The 23,677-nt window shown below is 32.6% G+C and overlaps 1 protein-coding gene across 5 annotated transcripts in view; it reads right to left on the minus strand.

Moving 5' to 3' along the window:
- The window catches only part of Cnksr2 (connector enhancer of kinase suppressor of Ras 2), a 278,373-nt gene that overhangs the window by 170,030 nt on the left and 84,666 nt on the right, over nucleotides 1-23,677 (minus strand). For all 5 annotated transcript variants that reach the window (XM_046425867.2, XM_046425865.2, XM_046425864.2 and 2 more), the window contains exon 5: nucleotides 7,009-7,050. In XM_046425867.2, coding sequence (XP_046281823.1) covers nucleotides 7,009-7,050 — 42 coding nt within the window. The remainder of the gene's footprint in view (nucleotides 1-7,008; nucleotides 7,051-23,677) is intronic.

Genomic DNA, 23,677 nt, shown 5'->3' on the forward strand with positions numbered 1-23,677 from the left:
AATTTTAGTCAACTGTATTTCCCCAAAAGATACTTTAATGATCTTGCTGATCTAAAAATATTTTTGTTACTTTCACACATGAATAATAATTTAATTAGATATAAACATTTTTGGTCAATGCATTTCTTCCAATGATTTATAGTTTTTGATACATTATCCTCTGGCAGTTATGACTTCAAAATAGAGATATGAATTCAATCTAATTTTTGTTTCTTTGAAGCCAAAACCTCCCTTTCTGTTTCCTCCGGTTGAGTGACTGCAGGTTTCATTTCTTTTTCTTTTTGCCATTGAAATCGTAAAATATTACAAGAATATAACTTGAAATTTTTATCTTTCAATACATTTTCTAACTTTGTTGTGTATTCCAAATTTCTACTTCTAAAATATTCTACTATGTCTTTTTTTTCCTATTACATTCTTCCTCAGAAACTAACAACTATTTGATTGTGAGTTAACTGTAATCTATTCTCTACAGCCTTCATCTTCTTTCACTTTGTTCCCTTTTTGTAATTTATTAAATACCCTAGTATTATATTATTAAATTCCATTTTGTGTATCATTGTCTCAAATTTCCTACAATATGCAATCTGCTATTTATTGCTTTTAGCATGGTTTAATTTCTATTTCTGTGTTAGTTTTACAGAATTATTTTATTAGTTAATTCTTTTGTCAGTGTTTAGTGGGCTTAGCTTCTTTATGGTATGATATTTTTAATCATTTGTTTAAGGCTCTGAGAACATTAAACTGTTCTTAATAAGCCTATATCATGGGGAAGAATTTTTCTAGTATATGAAAGGATACTTCATCTTCTCTTTCTCATTCTTCTTTTTTACTCATCCTTAAATATAGATATAATTCAGGAACAGACATCTCCCAAGTGTTCTCAGTTCTCCATCTCTGTTCACTTAGGCATTGAAGGAAAATCTAATGCTTCCATTGCTCTATGGAATTCCTATAGTATAGAAGCTTTTTGTAAATGATCATTTCTCCTTCCTCTTGATAATTGCTTCCTTTACCTCCTGACACAATAATGATTCAGTCTGTTGCACAGTTCTTCAAATTATTTTCTTCACTATAAATATACTTCTTTTTGACACAAATGCTATACTATGTCTACTATTTGAAACTTCTCTTTGCTTCTTATGTGAATCTTGATTTCAACCAGGATCAAGATATTACATGTGATTCAAAATAATTCAAAACTTGAATTGCCATTCAGAGCCTGTTAAATTTTCTCCCCAAAGTTCCATAAAATTTTGAGGAAATTTTTCTTTTTAAAATTATAACCAATAAGCAGGCATTATTTTGATTTTGACATTAAAAACAGGCAATGAGACATATGATGGTGTGTTTCATTGAATTATATATCTCTTGAGCCCAACTTCACATCCTCTCAATCCACTGTTTCTCCAGCTACCACTGTGGAAATCTACCTTTGCTTTCTACCCTGGAGCTCTCTGATGCCTCCAGAAATCTAGTAGTATGAAAGAATTAACACCTCAAAGAACCGCCTTTGACCAATGGGAGAACTGAATTAGAACCAGTGGATAAATGTTCCCTCTTCAATCTTTGGTAGATGGGTTGGACAATTTTGAGGAACATTCTGTAGGGCTCCTCAGAAGGCCCCATAGGGTATACCTCTAGTTGCTTACAGCAATGAACAACTCCAGAATCCATATTGATTCTTTTTTCCAATGTTATTTACATTCACTGGTGTCACTAAAGTACATAAACTATCTACAGTAGGCTATGTTTTCCAGAAAGAACTTAGGCCAAATGATCATACCAAGTACATATTAACTCATCTTTGAAGAAGAGTTATTATCATTAATATTTTACTTAGCATATTCAAGTATCATAGAAATAAGGAAAACATTCAAATTAACCAACAATTCTACATAGACTATACCAAAACTCAGTCTTTTTATTTTCTGGTGCGCATAAACAAAAAAGAAGAAATTTTTTAAAATGTGAATAATACAAATCTAAATAAATAAATGCTGGAAAGAGAATCATAAATTATAAAGTTCTACCTAAAAAACCTATTATTTTCTCCTAGGAACTATTATATGTAAAGTGTACTACGGGTCCCATTTAACATATTAAAAACAAAGTCTCTATGGGGCTGGGATTGTGGCTCAATGGCAGAACATTTGCCTCACATGTGTAAGACACTTGGTTTGATCCTCAGCATCACATACAAATAAATAAATTAAATAAAGGTATTGTGTCCATCTACAACTAAAAAAAAATATTTTGAAAAGTCTCTAATAAACAGATCACTTGAAAGATCCCTGAGGTAGAATACAACTTAGATTCATATACTGTTTTTTAGAATCAAAACGATTTCTTCTACACTGTAAGAAACCTGGAAATATTATAGCTCTGAAAAAAAAAGTATTTGTAAAGAAAGTATTCTAACATTATATACCAAGTAGTTTGGAACACTATTTTATTATTTTAAAAAAACTAATTCTTATTGAGCAAATGGACACACAGTATTTATACAGTCTTCTAGTGGAGGCTGGGCCATCCTTACATAAACCAGAATGGGAAACAATGCTAACATGAAAATACAAGCATGTTCTGAGCTGAATTGGCTGATTAATGCCATCCACTGTCTCCATCATAATAGATTTTAAAATTCTCACTAGCTGGAATGCAAAATTGTCCATGGTGGCATTCGTTTTTAAACTTCTTCAGTATTAGTTATGCTGTCACTCATTTGTAATGGCAAATAGCTCAGAATCTGGCACATAAGAAATAGAAGTAAAATGACCATACACTAATGATATGAGTCAAATATTAGGAATTTAGGTAAGAAATTAAAAATCATTTAAAATATTAAAAACATTGTTAAAAATGAAAAAAATATTTTAAATGATTTAAAAGTCAATTTAAAGCCTGACTGTTGTTCATTTTGGTTTTTAATAAATTTTAAAACATCATTTTATAATATTAAAGAGGTCATTTCCTTATCATAAATATTAAAAATTATATTTAGGGTACTTTTTACAAGAGCAATTCCATATTATTCCTTTCCACATTTAAATTTGTTTCTATTATTCTTTCACATGGTGGCCTCTTCTTCAGAAATAGAATCTCACCTTTCTTTGCAGTCCTCTACAGATTATTTTTCTATGAACCACTTTCAATTCCTTGGTTAACAATTGGATATTGATTATGAATGCACATATGTTACCTACTGAACTATTCCTCCATATAAAAAATTATGTCAATAAATGCAAAAACATATACCAAACATACATTAAGTGAGAAAATGAAGGCAAAGAGAAATCATGGATATAAATTAGAACTTAGAATGAAGCTAATAAATAAAATAAATACCATGAGATGTATTTGCCAACTATTTCAATATTTAGTTTGTAACAGCTGTTTTTGATGTCAAAACAGAAGAGATTATACCTGATAAAATTTATAAAGAGAAAATGGCAATACACATTGACCTCAATAAGTGCCTTAAATTAAACACAATGAAGAACCCACAACAGCAAGCCAAAGTCTAACTGAATAAATTTAGTACCCCAGAAGTAACAGTCATCACAGAACTCCATGCCCACAAAAGTCACACAAAGGAAATAAAATGTAGGAATAAGGATCTGTTCAAGTTCTTTATATTCTATATTCTTTATAGCTAACTGGTATAGCTAGACAGTAGCCCTGAGTTCCAGGGGACACAAGATAGTATAATTCATAAAGTCTCAGAGAACTGGAATTGTTAGCAAATACCAGATCTGGAATGGGCACAGACATTGGTATTAGATCTGTTTTCAAACTGAACACTGAAGCTTGATATTTGCAATCTACAGGTTCACCATCTGTAAAAACAGGATTAAGCGAGACACAGGATGAGTGTGCAGAAGTGTTTTGGATGTTGGACTTTTTTCATTTTTTAAAATATTTATCTTTTTTAGTTTTAGGTGGACACAATATCTTCATTTTACATTTATGTGGTGCTGAGGATCGAACCCAGTGCCTCACTCATGACAGGTGAGTGCTCTATCACTGAGCCACAACCCCAGCCCCTGGATTTTTTTCAGATATTGGAATATTTGTATATACATAATGAGATATCTTGGTGACAAGACCCAAGTCTATACATGAAATTCATTCATTTCATATGCCTCTTATATACATAGCCTGAAGGTAATTTATACAATATTTAAATAATTTTCTTTATGAAATAGTTTACATTCACTGAACCATCAGAAAGGAAAAGTGTCACTATCTCAGCCACTCATGTGGACAATCTGTAGTTGTGTGACCTCACCATCATCCCTGACACTAAATTTATATGCTACCAATAAGCAACTGTTTTCTTATACTTATTCACATATAAGTATATAACATTAAAAAGATGACACAACTGATACAGTGAAAAAAGAATGTGTTCAGAGTAACTAAGCAGGACAGTTAACATATCTAAAATACCCGTATTAGCTGTTAACCAACAATAATAAAAAATGATAGACTTCAATCTCTACCTATAATGATATGTTTTGATAAAAAGGTTACTGTACACTGTATTTTATTATTTCAGGTGAGAAAAAAATCACTAGCCATTGAAGGAGAAGGAGAAATGTGGAGGCATTGTCCTGGATAGCTTTTTAAAATGTTTCCTTCAGAGTCATCTGCTTCATTAAGAACATGTTTTTTCTCTTAAAAGTCTTTCTTTGATTTTATAAACTGTCATGATCTCTTGTTCTGTTATAAATGCAGACTGACTTTACTTTTTCAATAATCCCACTATACATTTTCACCATGATACCTATGGACAATTTTTTTTTCTCTAGTGTTAACAACATCATGTTCAATGACACTATTATCATGATCACCTTGATTCTGAAACAATTTGGCTATTTTACCAAAGGTCAGCGAGAGAACAACTGGAGCTTCACTATTGATGTTAAGACCCCCTTTGATATTCACTTCAATGGATTTATTTACTGCTTCGTATTAGCAGATGCTTTATAACAAAAAATGTTTAAAAATTTAATGTTGTGTCTTTCATTAAATTTCTACAACCAGCTTGTTGAACAGTCACAGTTCCCTTCAATTTTCAGTTCAACTTGATAGATCTTTGCTGGTTTAATGATCAGCACAACATTAAGTGGAATGAGTTTCCTGTAAAACTGATGGGTCCACTCTTCCAATACATAATCTAGATGTTCAATTTTTGATTTATGGAATGTTTTTCTATTTTTCATTAACTTCCCTTTGCCCACATTCAGCATAGAACTTCAGCATTTTATCTTTCTATTTCTTCATATTATAGAGGTGTTCATTCCAACACCACACTCTTCTGTAAGAGGGTTGACACACCACTGTCCAATTTCTTCAACAGTTCAAATTTCTGTGCTATAAATTAATATATACACTTCTTTTTTCTTTAACTGTTACCCACAGGAGTATTTGTAGACCTTGTTGAAATTTTCAAAAATAACTTTACCCCACAGAACAGAGAATAAGCACCAAGGAAGAGGAGGAGGAGGAGGAGGAGGAGGAGGAGGAGGAGGAGGAGGAGGAGGAGGAGGCGGCGGCAGTGGCGGCGGCCACAGCTGCTGCCACCACAGCACCAGTCACTGTGAACAATGTGTGTAGATCTTGGCCGCATGCAGGGCATCATGATGAAACTACAGTTGGTGCATTTGGCTTGCACACATTCCATTTTATTTCTTCTTTTGGGTATGCTTCTGTGGGGAAATCCAGACATGCATGGGAAAGAAATATCACAGATGAAGAGGAGGGCGATTTTTTCCCCTTGGTGTTATTGGAAAAACCTGTTGTTGGCATGGTTTTTGACTGTGATCCATTATATGAGGTTAGGTATGGCATTCTCCACTTATGATATCATGTCAGTGCTCAAAAAGGATTCAGATTTTGGAGTGTTTTGAATCCTGGATTTTCAGATTAGGGATGCTCAATCTGTAATATGTTTACAGAACCTAAACTAATACTTGGAACATATAAATCCTAAAAAATATTCTTTCTATTCTGTAGAGCCTGTAAGTGAATCCAAAGGAGTTTGGTGAAATTATTTTCCTTTCTGGACTAATAAAGAGAAGAGTACATTAACTGTCCACTCTTGACACCATCTTAATATGTCAGAAAGGCCATCACTACTGTATAATGAAAGGAAAAGGATTACTCAGTATTATTTATGTAGTAGATAACACAATGGAATAGTAATGCTGTAGTGCTGATATTCTGAATAGAATATTTTCCCCTTACAGATTTGAGTAAGATATGTCTTAAACATTTGCTTTTCTAAATACAAAATAATATTGTTTTATAAATATTAAAATATTTCAGAAATATTAACTTATAAACAAAGTAGAAATAAAAGAAGCACTGTAGGGGCAGAAATGCCACGATCTCACATTAGAGGTGAAGAAGCTGTTAGGACAGACCAGCATCAATCAAGAAATAAATTTACATACCAAATTGGTCAGTTGTTCAATAACAAGAAAGGAGATGCCGTTCCACAAAGTATAATGTACTCATAACTCATTTCTAGTAATAAAATATCAGCAAAGCCACTAATTCATTCAACAAATATTGATAATTTACCATTTGGAAGGTTGTTTGGTGAAAATAAAATCAGAGTAAAGGATGTTTGATTATGTTATAAAGTAGTTCATCCAAATGATGACAGAGTTGAATTATCCCTAATGTAGAACAGAATACATTTTCCAATCTCTTTTTGTCACAGTGAAAAATTCTTATTTTAAATTACCTTTTCTCTAGGCTGTCTATTTTATTGTACTCTAAACTTGCTAAATACTACAATCTTCAAATATTATATTTCTCTACTATACACCATAGAACAGTTATAATCAATATTTTGATATATCTATAAATTTCCTTAAAGATATACACTTAACTGATGTGGTCAGTAGATTTTTAAATTTATTGCTCACATTTATTTGTAAGAATATTTCTATTTAGAAATATTCTCTAATGAGATGAAAATTCAAATATACTTACCACATGAAGAATTTTATTCTCTGTTTCATATACAGTACAATCCTAAAAAAGAAACATGTACATTAGTTTCAAAAAATCAAGCATTCTTTTAAAAATATTTTGTGAGAAATTGCACTATAATTTGAAAAATCTTGAAATTTCATATAAAAAAGAAATATGAATAGAAAAAAAAAACTAGACTGCTATTTCCCAAAATATTAGTAGTTGTTAGCTTGGATGATCAACTAAAAGATATTTTTATTTTTGTCTAAGCATAGTTTCTAAATCACAAATTTTAAACATATATAATAAAGGATAACACATATTAAGTACACTTTTAAAAGAAAATTGAAAAAATTATTATAACTATTTTTCATCTAAACTTTTAACTGTGATAAATATATTTGTTGAAAAAATCTCTTAAGACTTTAAACACCAATTTATTATATATTAGAACATTAAGAAAACATTAATATTTATTTGAATAGTCACATCAAAATTTTATACTTTTATATTTTCAACTACTGTAAACTATATTATATTATCTATGTAAAATCACTACACATTAATACCAAGTTTATAGTTCTCACCTAAATTTGATTCCCTGAAATTACAGAATCTTCTTCAAAAATTCCACCATTAATGGAACACCATTTGACCAGTTATACCGCTCCTCAGTGTATACCCAAAGGACTTAAAATTGGCATACTACATTGATGCAACCACATCTATGTTTATAGCAGCTCAGTTCACAATAGCCAAGCTATAGAACCAACCTAGCTGTCCTTCAACAGAAGAATGGATAAGGAAAATGTGGTATATATACACAATGGAATATTATTTAGCAACAACAAAGAATGAAATTATGGCATTTGCTAATAAATGGGTGGAACTGGAATACATCATGCTAAGTAAAATAAGCCAGTCCCAGAAAACTAAAGGCCAAATGTTCTCTCTTATTGTGGATCTAACCTATAACAAGGGAGACTGGAGAGGGGAAGAATAGATGTCCACTGGATTAGACAAAGGGGAATGAATGGAATGGAAGGGGAGGGGGATAAGAAGGACAGTAGAATTAATCAGACATAACTTTCCTAGCCTCATATTTGAATATATGACCAGGGTAACTCTGCATTATGTACAACCACAAGAATAGGATCCTAATTAGATAGTTTTATTCCATGTAGGTATAATATGCCAAAATAAATTCTACTGTCATGCATATCTAAAAAGAACAACATAAAATATGAATGCAAACAAAAATTCCATAATTGCATTTTTTAACCTGCAACTGATTGAAATGCAATAAGAAGTGATAATAATAAGTTGATCTTTGCTTAGACACTTAATGTCTCTATGGCTCAGTTTCCTAAAGAAGTTTATAAAACGGGCATGATATGTACTAGTAGTAGCTCAATAACAGTATTGTAAAAATGAGAAAATGAGATAAATTGAACAGCACAGAAACTGATATATAGGAAGTGATAAATGTTTTAGCATGTAAAATTGTTCTGTATCATTAATTTTTAAAAACTATATTTACTTCAAAATATAAAATTAACTATTATTTTGCACATTTTGAAAAAATACCCATATTTCACAGTACTGCATAGTTTAAAGAATGATAATCCATTTCATTTTTTCCCTGAATTTAATTTTTTTTAAAAAGGAATTTTGTTTGACAGTTTTTTCAATGTTATTTCCCTATAATAACTTTTCAAGTATGCATTCATATCACAGGCAAAAACCTTTTTTCACAGGCCAATTTTCAAAAAAAATATTTAGGTCTGATTAATTCTATAAACTAACAGAAATATTTATGATTAAGTCTTGCTTTTCTGATAGGCCTCATGTGCAAAAGGAGAAATTTGCTACAAAGAGTCATATATATGTATATGCTTACTTTGACACAAAGTCAGTACTTAATTAATTCTAAATTATATAAACACAGGAACCAAGGTAAAGACAGAGTATTTATATTTAGAAAATGTACTTGTACTTCCATCTGAATTTATGAGAGTTCAATTTTATAGAAATCAATTTTAAACACAATTGCAATGGGAAGAGATAAGTTGGGAAAACCTGGGAAGTTGCCCAGATTCCCCATGCTGCTTCTACAGCTTGCCATAGCTACAATGGATACAAGTTTCATATGCCTACCTTCCAGAATCACAGGATATAATTAAATGTTCAACTTCAAAGCGATTCTTTTCCTCAAGGAAAAAAGTAAATATGATAAACATATATACTACTAGTAGTATAATAATCACATATAAAGTAACGATTTCAAGTCTCTTTAAAATATAATAATTTACTCATACATCCCCACTGTGATATAATAAAAAGGATTTTTAAAGAATCTTAAATTGTTTCCAGTAATTGTATTGCTTATTAGTAGTAGTGTTATTATTGTGCTAAATCTGTAGTGTGTGCTTTCTAAGATGAAACAATTGAACAATTATGTGACTGCCATTTAATCACTCCTGGTGTCATTGGTAATTATTTTTAGCATAGGGAAAGCAGATACATATGTATGATTGAAGAAAACCCTAGCATTTCTTGATGTATTATGTATGTACGTCTATATACTTATTTCTTAGCTCTGCCCACTGAAAACGCAGAGAAACAATGACCAATCGAGTGATAATAAACTTCCACAGTTTGTAGTCTTGAAATATCATTTCCTGGGATGGGTTGTAGCTCAGCGGTAGAGTGCTTGCCTAGCACATGTGAAGCACTGGGTTCTATCCTCAGCACCACATAAAAATAAATAAAAGTATTGTGTTAATCTACAACAAAAAATATTTTAAAAAAGAAGACCATTTCCTAAGTTTTGGAAAATGGCTGACTTGAGATCTGGGATGGAAATTTATAAGGTGTGCTTGGATCATATTGTGATACAAGATATAGGTAAGCTACTAAAGACTGCTAGGGTAGTGTCAACAGGATTCAGGAGTGGATATGAAGAGATTGCCACGGGTTAAAGATGGAACAATCTGAGCAACTAAAATGATAAAAATGCAGTGATGGAAGCATAGTAAACACTACTAAATATTAAATACATTAAAAAGTCCTATGCATAAATATTAAATTTTAAATCCACAAATTATTATGTTTTAAATAAGAGATGTCCTCCTAAGCAGAAGAGTCAATGCAGCAATGTTCAGAGGTGAAATGATGAGATTATAAGTGGTGTAACCTAAATGGTAAATTAATCCATTTGATGGATTAATAATTTGAAAGGACTAATATATTGGGTAGTCACTGTAGGCAGATTGGGCATGGATGAGGAAATAGGTCTCTTGAGATGTGCCCTTGGGGACAATATTTTGACCCCCTAGCACTTCCCTCCCTCTGATTCCTGGTTGCTATGAACTGAGCAGCTTTCCTCCACCATACCCTTCTGCCATGATTTTCTACCTCACCTTGGTCACAGAGTAAACCTCTGAAACTGTGAGCCCAAACTTCTTCTCCTATAAGTATTTTTTGTCAGATATTTTAGTCACAGTGATGAAAAACTAACACAGAAATACAAACCTAGAATTGGAGTCACTGTTGTGACTGACCTGACCATGTGGTTCAAGCCTTTAGAACTAGTTTGTGCAAAGAATTTGGAAAGATCAGAGATATAGGCTATAGAATCCTTAGAATGTTGTAAGCAGAGCTTAACAGGTGATTCTGGTGGGAGCTCAAAAGACCAGAATGCTGATAGAAATGCACACAGTAAATACTGTGCCTATGAGGTTTCAAAAGGGAATGAGGACTCTATTGGGAACTGGAGTAGAGGCCATTTATTTTACTTCTTGGCAAAGAATCTGTCTATACTTTGCCCATATCCTGCAACTTTCTGTTAGGCTGAAAGAAGGCCTGGAAGGCCAGGCAAAGTGTAGCAAAGTCAGAATTTCTGTAGGCAGTCATCGAGAGGGTGATGTGTGAAGCTGTGTGAAGAAAGGCAAAGCTGCAGGGGCAACTCCCACCTCCACTCCTGGATTAAGAGATACCAGTAACATAGAAAACCTGAGGAAAAAGCTGCTGGTTTCAGACAGAACTAGTCTGAGAGAGCGCCCATAAGCACTGCAACCAGTAAGGCCATAGGGGCATGGCTGCCCAAGCCCTTTGGAGCTCACGTCTCACCAATATATGCTCTGGATTCTGGACATGAAGTTATAGAACTTACTATTTGCCCAGCTGGGTTTCAATCTTACTTTGGTCCCATTCCTTTTTTCTATGTGCCATCTCTCCCCTTTGGAATGGAAATGTTTACTCTGTGCCATTATATATTGGATGTATATAATTCACTTTTGATCTTCATAGAGGCTCATAGCCAACAGTTGACCTTAAGTATAAGAGAGGGGACTTTGGACTTTGACTTCTGGGCAATGCTGAAACTGTTAAGACTGTGGGGACTCTTGGAGATGTATTAAATGCATTTTGCATTGGGAGATGGGCATGAACTATTTGGGGATGGAGTGGAAAGTTATGGTTTGAATATGAGGTGTCCCCCAAAAGTTAAGGAAACAATGAAAAAATGTTCAAAAGTGGAATAATTAGATTACAAGAACTGTAACCTAATTGGTGGACTAATGCATTTGGTAGAATACAAATTTGAAAGGACTACTGTACTACGGTGATCACCATAGGCAGATGGGGCATGGCTGGGGGAAGTAGACTTCTGAGGTTGTGCTTTTGGGGATTATATCTTGGTCCCTGGCACCTCTCCCTCACTCTCTGCTTCCTGGTTGCCAAGATCAGCTTTTCTCTGCCACAACCTTTTGCCATGATGTTCTGAACCATGAACCCAGAGCAACTGAGCTGGCCAATCATGGACTGAACCTCTGAAACTATGAGCTCAAAATAAACGTTTTCTCCTCTAAGTTGTTCTTGTCAAGTATTTTGTTCACAGTGATGCAAAAATGACTATCATACTAACATATCCAAAGTATATGTGGTATTATCGTAATGATAATAAAAATTAAACTAACTGAAGAATGTATAATAGATATATAATTCGCAATTCAGGAAATATTAATCAACTCTGCTAGAAATATACAGATAAATAAATAGTAAAATTAAGGGAGAAAGGCTTTCACAAAAAAATGTTAAAACATGTAGCACTCAAGAGGTTTTCATGCAGTTTCAAGTTTTGATAACTTCAGAAGAATAAATGCCACAAAATTATGTAAACCAACGTGAAAGGCCAATTATTTTTATTTACAAAATATTGATCCATTTCTTACTAAAATTCAACATGAGCACTGGGTTGTGCTATACATTGCTCTAGTCAAATTTTAAGTTTTGTAACTTTCATCAGCTGTGGCATGGTGACTGAAAGGATTATATTTGTAATCCTGGATTTAAGATTATTTAAAAATTTAAATATTGGTACATACTTGACAATTTTGACATAACCCCACAAAACAAAGGGAAATACATGAAGTGCATTGTATGTATCAATATAAGGGAAATATATGAGGTGACTAAGGTGTCCAGGTTTTTCTCAGATCAAAGTCTAAAAAATTGTCATATACAAATATTAAAATTCAAAAGTTATGTAAAAAATTATGATTTTAAAAGACATTAAAATAACTATTTTCATTTACATTTTTGTAAGTTTGAGAAGTTTTTAAAGCTTAAATTTGCACTAACACATATGAGACAGTTTGGAGAAGTGCAACAGAGGCACAATTATGGGACTGGAAGAACAGTCCCTTAACTTAGCTTCTTTCTCTAAAAAAATCAGGATAGGCAGCTTTTAATTAGATCTTGGAAACAGTAGGTTTTTAGGTAGGTAAAGGCATGGCTGTAAAAGCCATGTACCTATATTTAAGCATAGTAAGTTATTGCAATAATTTTTAGATTTAGTCCCCCCCCCACATTTGTAAATCTATTAGGGAATAGGTTAAAATTCAGTGTCCCAGGTTTCATCCCCCAGAAATACAAAATCAGGAGATTTAGAATAGAAGCCTCCATGATGATTTTGATGACAGTTGGTATTTTGAGAAACACTTGATCTATTTTACAGGATTACCTTATGATAGAGGAACATCAACTCAAACCAAAAATTATCAAATATACAGAATTTATAAATCAGTAAACTGACTTAAAAACAGTATCTGCTGGCTCAACCTAAACAGTTGTCATTTCCTTAAAACTGTGTGTTTCAGTGACACATTCCCACAATTTTTTGATAGAATTTTTCCTCCCAGAAAACTTACCTTTAAAATAGCTTACTACTTTGGAACAGCTGCTTCTACTTATTTGAATCTTTACCTTCTTTTAGCAAGATCTGCTTCTTCCTTATTGAAAGCCAGGGGCTTACACAAGGGTGTAAAGGTGAGGACACAGCATATTGAAAATCAAATAAAAAAAACAAAACCACATAGACAATGCGTATTAACATGCTACTTTATATTAGGGTGAAGAGAAACTAAATGACTACATCCTACTTTGTTAAGCAATAATTTTATGTAATTCATTTTATCATGCTAAATATTTAAATAGCAGTATTTACTCTGGGGTATTCATTTTATTAGTAAGTTATTTGACTTCCATCAAAATGTGATTTTAAAATATTTGCTTCACAATTGTGGGTTTTATTAATATTTCAGGGCCAAACCTTTTCCCAAAATTTGTATTTCAGGTTTTAAAAAGAAAATAAGACTACATATGGAGAAATCTATATTTCATAAACCTATTCATGCTATGGGAATGTACATCTCTGACATTCTAGTTATCTTTAGATGAAGATTAAATTTAGATTTTAAAAATTGAATTTAGAACTTTGGCACCATATATTCCCTTCAGTAGATCAAACTGTCTTTTCTCTTCAGTAGCTCAAGCTGTCTTTTACAATACGTGTAAAAATGTATGTGTTTCTTCTTTATTCTTTTACATACAATGCTTCTACAAACTATATGATGCACATTTAAAGGGGTGAATTCCTAATGAGAAAATATTCATAAAAACAAGGAACATCTCATTTTGATCACTTCTCTTTTTAGAAAAGTATATGCATTGAAACATCTTCCCAAAGATGAGCTACACAGCCACGCAGATCATAAACAGTTATATTTTCTGTGCAAAAATGTTGTAATTGTGAAACTGAGCAAAATACACAGAACAAATTTTATTCCAGCATGTTACCATTGATATTCCATACTTGGTCAACAAGTTTTAAGCACCTGGAGTCATAATGCTCAGAATAAGTTGTACTTTTCATTGTGTCTATTATAGTCATAATAATATTATATAGGTTATTAATATTAAATACATAGAGAGTGAAGGGAAATAGTTTATGCCTCTAGTGCTATATAAAATTGTATTTCATAGAACTTCATAAATAAACATATTGTAAACTTTCATCTATCTCACTGTATATATAATAGTATACTTTTCCAATTAATAAAAATATCATTTTGCTTAGAAACCTTTGATAATGGTATGCTTATACCACATAATTTAAACATATTCTCTTATTAAGCTATTGGAATGTCTTTATATGCCTAAGTGATTAATTCCAGCAACGAGTTAGTGTCATATTATTTTTTATTTCATTTCTTTCTTTATGCATTTAAATTAAAATTCAGTTCATCAAAATGTTTTGTGGCATCTTAATTGTGGTCCTTGCCTATCATGATTGCATTGCTTAGTGGGAAAGAAAACATTAAAAAAATATTACAAGGTAGACAAGATAAATGCTAACAAAAGATCCCATAAAATGGAGGAAAATTCTGATTTGATAATCCTGGAATATCTACCTAGGGGAGATGATACTTTAGCTGGCTACAAATGGCTTTCAAATCTGCAAATTGGTGATTCAGAGAAAAAAAAAACATTTCTTCAGAGGAGTGTGAACTTTACTCCCATACACGGGAACTTATAGAGATGTCTGAATACTGAATTTATGTTTTACAAAAATGATGATGAAGAAGTTACAGATTTTGAAGGGTCAAACTTAGAAGTAGGAAGATCAGTTAGACTGCACTTTCAAAATAAAATGTTATATGCAATCAGGGCTCAAACTGAGGTTATGATGATGGAGGGGGAATGAGGTTAAGTGGATGATATGCAAGTAGAAATGAGAGAATTAGATGATTGATCTCACACAGAGGACAATGAGGAAAGTTAAACACAACTTCGGGGTTTTAAATTTGAGCAAATGAATGAATGGTATATTAGAAATGGAGAAGATAATTTGGGGAGATTAAAATAATTATATTTTGGGCATGTGAAATTAGGAGTGGCTGAAAGATGAAACATACTATATAGAACTGTCTAGAAAGCAGCTAAGGAAATTGAATTAGAATTGAAAAAAAAGCCAGATCTTTGAGATATTTACATTAAGGTGATAATGCAAGCTATAAGAAAACAAAATCAATGTCATCAATCAGAATATGTATGATAGGAATACAGATAAGGATAGAATCTCAGAGGATACTTACTTAGGAGCCAGATAGAGGAAGAGTTAGTCACAAGGCTAGGATTAAATGAAGAAAGTGATAGTAAAGAGACAGATAACATAGTTTTAGAGCTAGACCTTTTTTTTAAAATACTTATTTTTTAGTTGTAGTTGTCAATACCTTTAACTTTTTATTTAATTTTTTTATGTGGTGCTGAGGAATGTTTATAGCAGCACAATTCACAATAGCTAAACTGTAGAGCCAAACTAGATGCCCTTCAGTGAATGAATGGATAAAAAATGTGGCATATATACACAATGGAATTTTACTCAGCAATAAAAGAGAATAAAATCATGGCATTTGCAGGTAAAAGGATGGTGTTAGAGAAGATAATGCTAAGTGAAGTTAGCCAATCCCCAAAAAACAAATGCCAAATGTTTTCTCTGATATAAGGAGGCTGACTCATAGTGGGGTAGGGAGGAGAAGCATGGGAGGATTAGATGAATTCTAGATAGGGAAGAGGGGTGGGAGGGGAAGGGGGGGCAGGGGATTAGCAAGGATGTTGGAATGTGATAGACATCATCATCCAAAGTACATGTATGAAGACATGAATTGGGTGTCAACATACTTTATGCACAGAGATATGAAAAATCGTGGTATATATATCTCCAATAAGAATTGTAATGCATTCTGCTGTCATTTATTTCTTTAAAAAATCAATAAAAAAGATAGTTTTAGAAAGGGAGAAAGGATCAACAGTATTGACTTTAAGTGAGAGACTGAGAAAATTGACCAACAGAAACTTTGAATATCAGTTCTAATATAATGACAGAGATGAAACTTTAGTTGAAAAGGATAAGCAGTGGAATTTAGATGTGGAATTTAGATGTTCTTCTAAGAAATGTTTTGAGATAGAAAAGTACTATAAAAATAGTTTCGTGGGGAGCAGGGTCAAAGTGATAGGGAAAAAGGGAATAGAAAAGAAGCTAAACAGAGGCAATGTAGAACTTACCATCATATTCTAATTTATGAGAACTAGATGAACATATTTAAATAACTCAGCTAATGTAAAAATTATAAATTGAAAGAATGTCAAAACAATGCTTTATATAACATGATTCTGAGCACACACATAAAATATCCTGACTGAAGTGTGATTAAAAGGAAAAACAACAACATAATTCACAATAGCTAAGCTATGGAACCAACCTAGATGCCCATCAACAGATGAATGAATAAAGAAACTGTGGTATGTATGTATGTGTGTGTGTATGTGTGTGTGTGTGTAATGAAATATTACTCCACCATAAAGGAGAATGACTTTATGACATTCATTGGTAATGTTAAGTGAAATAAGCCAATCCCTAAAAAACAAAAGTCAAATGGTCTCTGTGATATGTGGAAGCTAATCCACAACAAGGGGAATGAAGGGAAAGGAGGGGATTAGAAATAGGAAAGATAGTGGAATGAATCTGATATAACTTTCCTATGTACTTATATGAACTCACCACAGTGAATCTCAATATTGTGTATGTCTACAAGACTGAGATCCTAATCAAAATAAGATATATTCCATGCTTGGATAAATATATATAAATGAACTCTACTTTTATGTATAACTAAAAGTAACCAATAAAACTAAACGTATTGCCATGCTTTTTTAGATTTTTATTTAAAGAATAAAATGGAATATAACTACATTGCATCTAAAAACAGTATAATAAAGTTGCAAATTCATCAACTAGGGGAAAGAATGCACAGATCTCGTTAGAAAATTAAGAAAGGTAAAGACTGCCAAGAAAAGATTTATATGAGCTACTTATTCCTCAGAGGAAAGAGAGACTATGATGTAGTAAGGACTGCAGTTAATTACTTGGAGAGGAGCAAAAGCAAAATTTATTTTGTAAAAAGAAAGGAAAAACTCTATTTTCCCCACTAGTTTTGGTCCATTTTGTAAGTGCTTTTACATTTAAAAAGTTTCTAACAACTTTTGCACACGTGAAGGAGTATATTCCATTTTTAGTAATGAGCTATAACACATTTTCCACTTATTCTCAGTCTGATTACTTTTACAGTTTTCTGCCTTACAACATCTCAAGCTGAGTACTGATAGATGACAAAATTACTTCATCAAGATACTTTCATACATACATACAGCAATGGCCCAAAATAACACTCTCTTATAAAATGTTCTGGGACAACAAATGTTTTATATCCATGCTGTCCAATTCAACAGCCATTAGATAAAGTGGCCACTAAGCACTTGAAATGTGGCTACTGCAAAATAGGAACAGAATGTATAATTTCACTTAATTTAAATTTACATTTTAATAGCTATATGCAGCTAGATGTTACTGTATTAATATCACAGGTCTAAAGAAATATACTGTAGTCTGTTCAAAAGTTACAAAACATGAAGCCATTTAACAAAAATTCCAAACAAATAAGACAATATCTAGCAAAAATACATGAAAGGACTTAATTTCCAGATATGAATCAAATGCTTCCCTTATTATTCTTTCAGCAAAAGGCAGATTCCCATCTTATGACATCTGTACTAGCAGAGCAGTACAATGAAACCAATTCTCTCTGTAGGATAATATATGGAAAAAAAGCTTTGAAAAGGAGATCAAAGTATTCATCACACAGATTTGTGAACATAGAGAAAGTATGTGCCAGGGACAAAAGACTTGAAATTTATGGAAGATGAAAGTCCAGATTAAATTTAGATTCATCAAAAACTGATAGGTGACTGTCCTGATTGTAAAGGAAGGTGTTCATGGTGAATAGGCAGGCTCTGGCATTCTTGAAAGTGGTACCTAAATGCCATAGTTTGGCTCCAATTTCATCTCTAAATGTCCTTGGAAAATAAGGCAGATGTATTATTTCCCTACAAATACTTTCTTCGCACCTTCTTCGTTATTTGAGCAACTCAATGACCAAAAATGTGTTCATGTTTCTATCATTATTGTTTTGAGAGAAAAAAAGGGATGCTATTTGTTGAAATTTTTAAAATGACAAACTTTTGCAAGAATTATCTAAGATCTTTATTAGACTAAACAGGGTTATGAATTATAAAGAAAGAACAAAAAAATAGGTTGGAAGGAGAATATAGGTGGGCACGATCTTAATGGTCAGCTATCCTCCTGCTTTACAGATAAAGAGAGATAGAGAAGGTAAATGATTTTCTTGAGTAGGCACAGACACTTAGCAATAAAACTGTGACTATGACTGTTGTCTTTTTTAAATATTTATTTTTATTTGCAATTGGACACAATACCTTTATTTAATTATTTTTATGTGGTGCTGAGGATCGAACCTGGGGCCTCGCACATGCTAGGCAAGTGCTTTACTGCTGAGCCACAGCCCCATCTCTGACTGTTGTCTTTTAATACTTCCCCTGTTCATTCCACCACACCCCAAAGCATTTGTTATGTATTGGATCTATAATGACCCCCCAAATCTCATATGTTAAAGGTTTGGTCCCAATTCCTGGAAGTGACTGGATCATGAGGGCTCTAACCTGGTCAATGAATTAATCCATTGCCTTCAATGGATTATTTGGTAGCATTATGGGAGGTGTTGAATACTCTAGGTAGCAGGGTCTAGTTGGAGGGAGTAGTCACTGGGACCAAGCCCTGGGAGAATACATCTTTTCCCTGGACCCTTTCTTTGCTTTCCAGTTGCCATGAGGTAAATAGCTCTCTTCCACCATAATATTTTGCCTAGCCTCAGTCCAAAGCAATGGAGCCAGCTCATCATGGATGGAAATCTTTGAAACCATGAGCCAAAATAAATCTTTCCTACTTTAAGTTCTTTTTCAGAGAGTTAGTCCCTGCAATAAAAATGTGACTAACACAAAAGTCCTTACTCTAATGGAAGTTAGTATCAGATTGTCAAAGAAGTAAACAACTTGTTTCTAAGGTAAATACAGTTTATTACTGAATTGCTTTTTTCTATTAACATTAATATCTCAGGTTCTAACATGGTTAATCATAGTCTGCATTATATGGGAGACCCAATGAATTATCGTTCTCTTAGACAAGTATGATTAGTAGAGAAAAATAGTAATAACCATGCCTATACCCACTTCACAGAGTTGCCATGAGCATAACAACTGTGTTTACCTACCTACAAACATTAAGTTATATGGTAATGTTCTATAAAACACACAAAAAAGGCAAATGTTAGCTGTTGACTGGATGTAGGAGTATGAAATTAGATGATCTCTAAGATCCCTTTCAACAAAAGGCCCTGACTCCATAATTCTATTCTTGAGTTGTATTTACACCCACAACTGTAGTCATTTTCCACCTACTATCTACAATGATGTATTCTATACACATTTATGGATATTAAATGGACCATATGCTTAAATGGTGATAACACATTAATCAATATCATGATGCATTAAGGAAGGATATTTAGCAAACATAACATCAATGTCAATTACCTAACAACACAGTAGTGATGTGACCTATACTTGGCACAACATTTCTTGATCATTGACTTCTTACCATAGCATTATGTCAAGTCATGTATTATTTTACTTAGTAGTCTAGAGAAAAATATGCACATACAATCTAAAATATATGAGGGTGAAAAAACAATGAAATAATATTCTAAAGGGAAAAAGTAACAAATGGCTCAAATTACGGCAGGAAAAAACCCCACACGACTGTGCATGCAATATAAACTGGTAGCCACAGGCAACAAAAGCAAAAATAAACAAATGAGACTATATCAACCTAAAAAGTTTTGGCACAGCAAAAGAATCAACAAAACAAAAGAATGGAATAGATGATAATATTTGCAAACCATATATCCAATAAGGAATATACAAAATCTTAAAAGAACTTACAACTCAATAGCAAAAAATAAATAAACCTAATTTTAAAATGGGCAAAGGACCTGAACAGATATTTTGCCAAAGAAGATATACAAATGGCCAACACGTATATGAAAAGATGCTCAAAATCACTCACAATCAAGGAAATGCAAATCAAAACCAAAATGAGATATCATCTCATAACTGTGAGGATGACAATTATCAAAAAATCAAAAGATAATAAGCATTGGTGGGGATGTAAGTTGGTATTGTTGGTAGTAATGTAAATTTGTATAGTCAATATGAAAAATGCAGCAAGGATGCTCAAATAGTTAAAAACAGAACTACCATATGATCCAGCAATCTCACTTCTGTGTATATATCCAACAAAATAAATAAATAAAATCACTATTTCAAAGAGATTTCTGTACTGTCATATTCATTGCAACCAAGATACACAATATCTAAGATACAAGAAAAAAACCTACGTGTCTCACATTGGTAAATGTTTAAAAAATGTAATATATACACAAGTGCACATGTGTGTGCAAACATTATTCAGCCTTAAAAAAGAAGGAAATCTTGCCATTTGAGACAACATGGATGAACCTGAAGTATGTTATGCCAAGTGAAATAAGCCAAACATAAAAAGACAAATACTTCATGATTCTCAATATGGAATCTAATAAACAAAGTTTAAGTCATAGTAACAAAGAATAGAATGATGGTTATCAGGAAAGGGGGTGGGAGAATGATACTAATCAAAAGGTTCAAAATTTCAGTCACCAGATGAACAACTCTGGAGACCTAATGCACAGCATAGTGACCATAGTCAACAATAATGTACTGCATACATAAAATTTACTGAAAGGGTAGATCACCCACCCCACATTTGTAACTATGTGGTAATAGACATGTTAATTAGCTTGTTTGTGGTAATAATTTCACAATGTACACATATATCAAAATATCATACATACACCTTAAATATATATAATTTTGTCAATCATCTCAAAAAGGCTGTAAAATGTAAATTGATATCTACAAAGAGAGAAGCAGGCAGATGCTAAGGAAGCAAAGAAGACCACCAACATAAGCAGTCTGAGGAAGTGAGAAAGGCATTTAGGTGAAAGTGAAAGCATAATTAGAGTCTGGAAGAATAAACAGGGATTATCCAGGCATAGGGTAACGCACACTCAAGGGATAAGGAGCAACATGGTTAGAAAGGCATAGGAGTGAGAACCAGATGTATGCAGGGAATTAGACATAGTTGGTTCTTTTAAATTCAAAATGTGAAGTAAGAAAAACTGAAATAGGAGATTAATAAGGTAGGCTGGCACTCAACCATTCTTAAAGAATTTATTTATGTTGTACATGGAGTGGGGATTTCAGAAGAGATGTAGGCAGAAGTGTTATGATCAAATGCACCATTGATATCAATTCCTCTGGTTGTTATATGATTTAAGAGGAATAAAGAAGAATTAGGGAGATTTCTGCCAATAAGGTTTTCTTCAAAAATTTATATCTGATTTTCTTTCATTCTATATGCTACATAAGATAATCCTCATTACAAAATGGCTTTGGGTATAGTTCATTTACAATTGGCTAGGTAAAGCAAATATTATTATTATATTAAAAATGACTCAGTCCTTGTATCCAAATTATAGAAAATTTCTGAAGCAAAATTTGTAAATGTAATACAAAATTGTTATAGCAAATGATTAATAGAATATTTGTTGATTTAATTATCAATAAATTAAAAATAAGATGGATTTTCAGGCTTTCTGAAGCTCGCATTTAATACTTTAAAATTTTATATCTCATTATGAAAACCTAGACCATAACTGACATTAAAAATAAAAAAGCAACAAAATTGAGCATAAAATTTGGAAATTATCAGGTTTACAAAGGTTCTGGGAGACATATAAGATGGAGAAAAATCTTAAACTTAATTTCTAGCTTTTGATTTCTTTTTGAAATAGAAAAACCATTGTTTTACCAAGTGGTCTGAAGATATATTCTAATTGTAGTATTTTTTTTTTACTTTGATCATCATTAATAAGCATCAGGTTAGGAAGTTTTAATGCCAGAACTTCCTATATCTATAAGTAAATTGATCACAGGTTTCCATATGAAGAGGTCAATTAGAGTCAGAAGCACTAGGTTTGAATTCTCATAACTGGGCAAATCACTTAATCTGTCGGTGTCTGTTGCCATTATGTAAAACTGAGATGAAAATATCTACTTCCCAAGTTTATTTTTTTTTTTTTTTTTTTTTTTTTTTAAATTTTTTTTTATTTTTTTAATTCTCGGTGGACACAACATCTTTGTTTGTATGTGGTGCTGAGGATCGAACCCGGGCCGCACGCATGACAGGCGAGCGCGCTACCGCTTGAGCCACATCCCCAGCCCCCCAAGTTTATTATAAGTATCAAATGAGATGTTGTATTTAGAAATGCTTTGTAAATTGTGAAATATTATACAAATAGTTGTTCTCTTAGACACAATATTTTTTTTTTCCTTTTTGCAGAACTGGGGATTGATTACAGTGGTGCAATTACCAATGAGCTACATCCTTAGCCTTACTTATTTTATTTTTTGGTACCAGGATTGAACCCAGGGGCACTTAACCATTAAGCCACATCCCCAGCCCTTTTTAGAATTATTTTATTTAGAGACAGGGTCTCGCTAACTTGCTTAGAGCCTTGCTAAGTTGCTATGGCTGGCTTTGACCTTGAGATCCCCCTGCCTCAGCCTTCCCAGCCACTGGTATTACAGGCATGAGCCACTTAGTCTGGCTCAGCCTTATTTATATTTTATTTTGAGGGATGAGGACTACTTTGTTTCTCTGAGAGAGAATATTGCTAAATTGCCCAGGCTGACCTCAAATTTGTAATGCACCCTCCTTCCTCAGATTCCTGAGTAGCTAGTATTATAGTCATGTATCACTACACCAGCTTAGACATAGTTTTTATATTCATGATTACCTTATACAAAGACCTATACTGTTATAGAGTGACTGAAACACAAGAAGGACCTAACATTTATTTCCTTTCAGTTCAGAAATTCTCAACTCCAAGAACAAACTTAGAGAAGGCAGGTCCTTTGCCTAAGTAATTGCATACCATGAGAAAACTACATTAATATTGATTTCTTTCATTTAACAAATATTTATCAATATCCATGCAAGCCTCCTACCATAAAATTATTTAAGGTCTAGTGAAATAGACACTTTACAGAAAAATAAAAACAATGTTTAATTAGCTCTGTAATTGGTTAAAAACATAATGGCATGTACTGCTACTAACCAACCAAAAAAAAAAAAAAAGAAACTTGATTTTATGAAAGGAACCTGATACCTAATACTTCAAAATATAAAAATCATCAAATTACTGTAGTCACTATATATTAGAAACTTAATTTTAGACTTTGTTACAGGAATTTGATTAGGTTGATTGTGAAT

Source organism: Marmota monax, unplaced genomic scaffold, assembly GCF_021218885.2.
Source record: "Marmota monax isolate L192 unplaced genomic scaffold, Marmota_monax_Labrador192_F-V1.1 WCK01_AAM20220418_F8-fsc00203, whole genome shotgun sequence".
NCBI lineage: Eukaryota > Metazoa > Chordata > Mammalia > Rodentia > Sciuridae > Marmota > Marmota monax.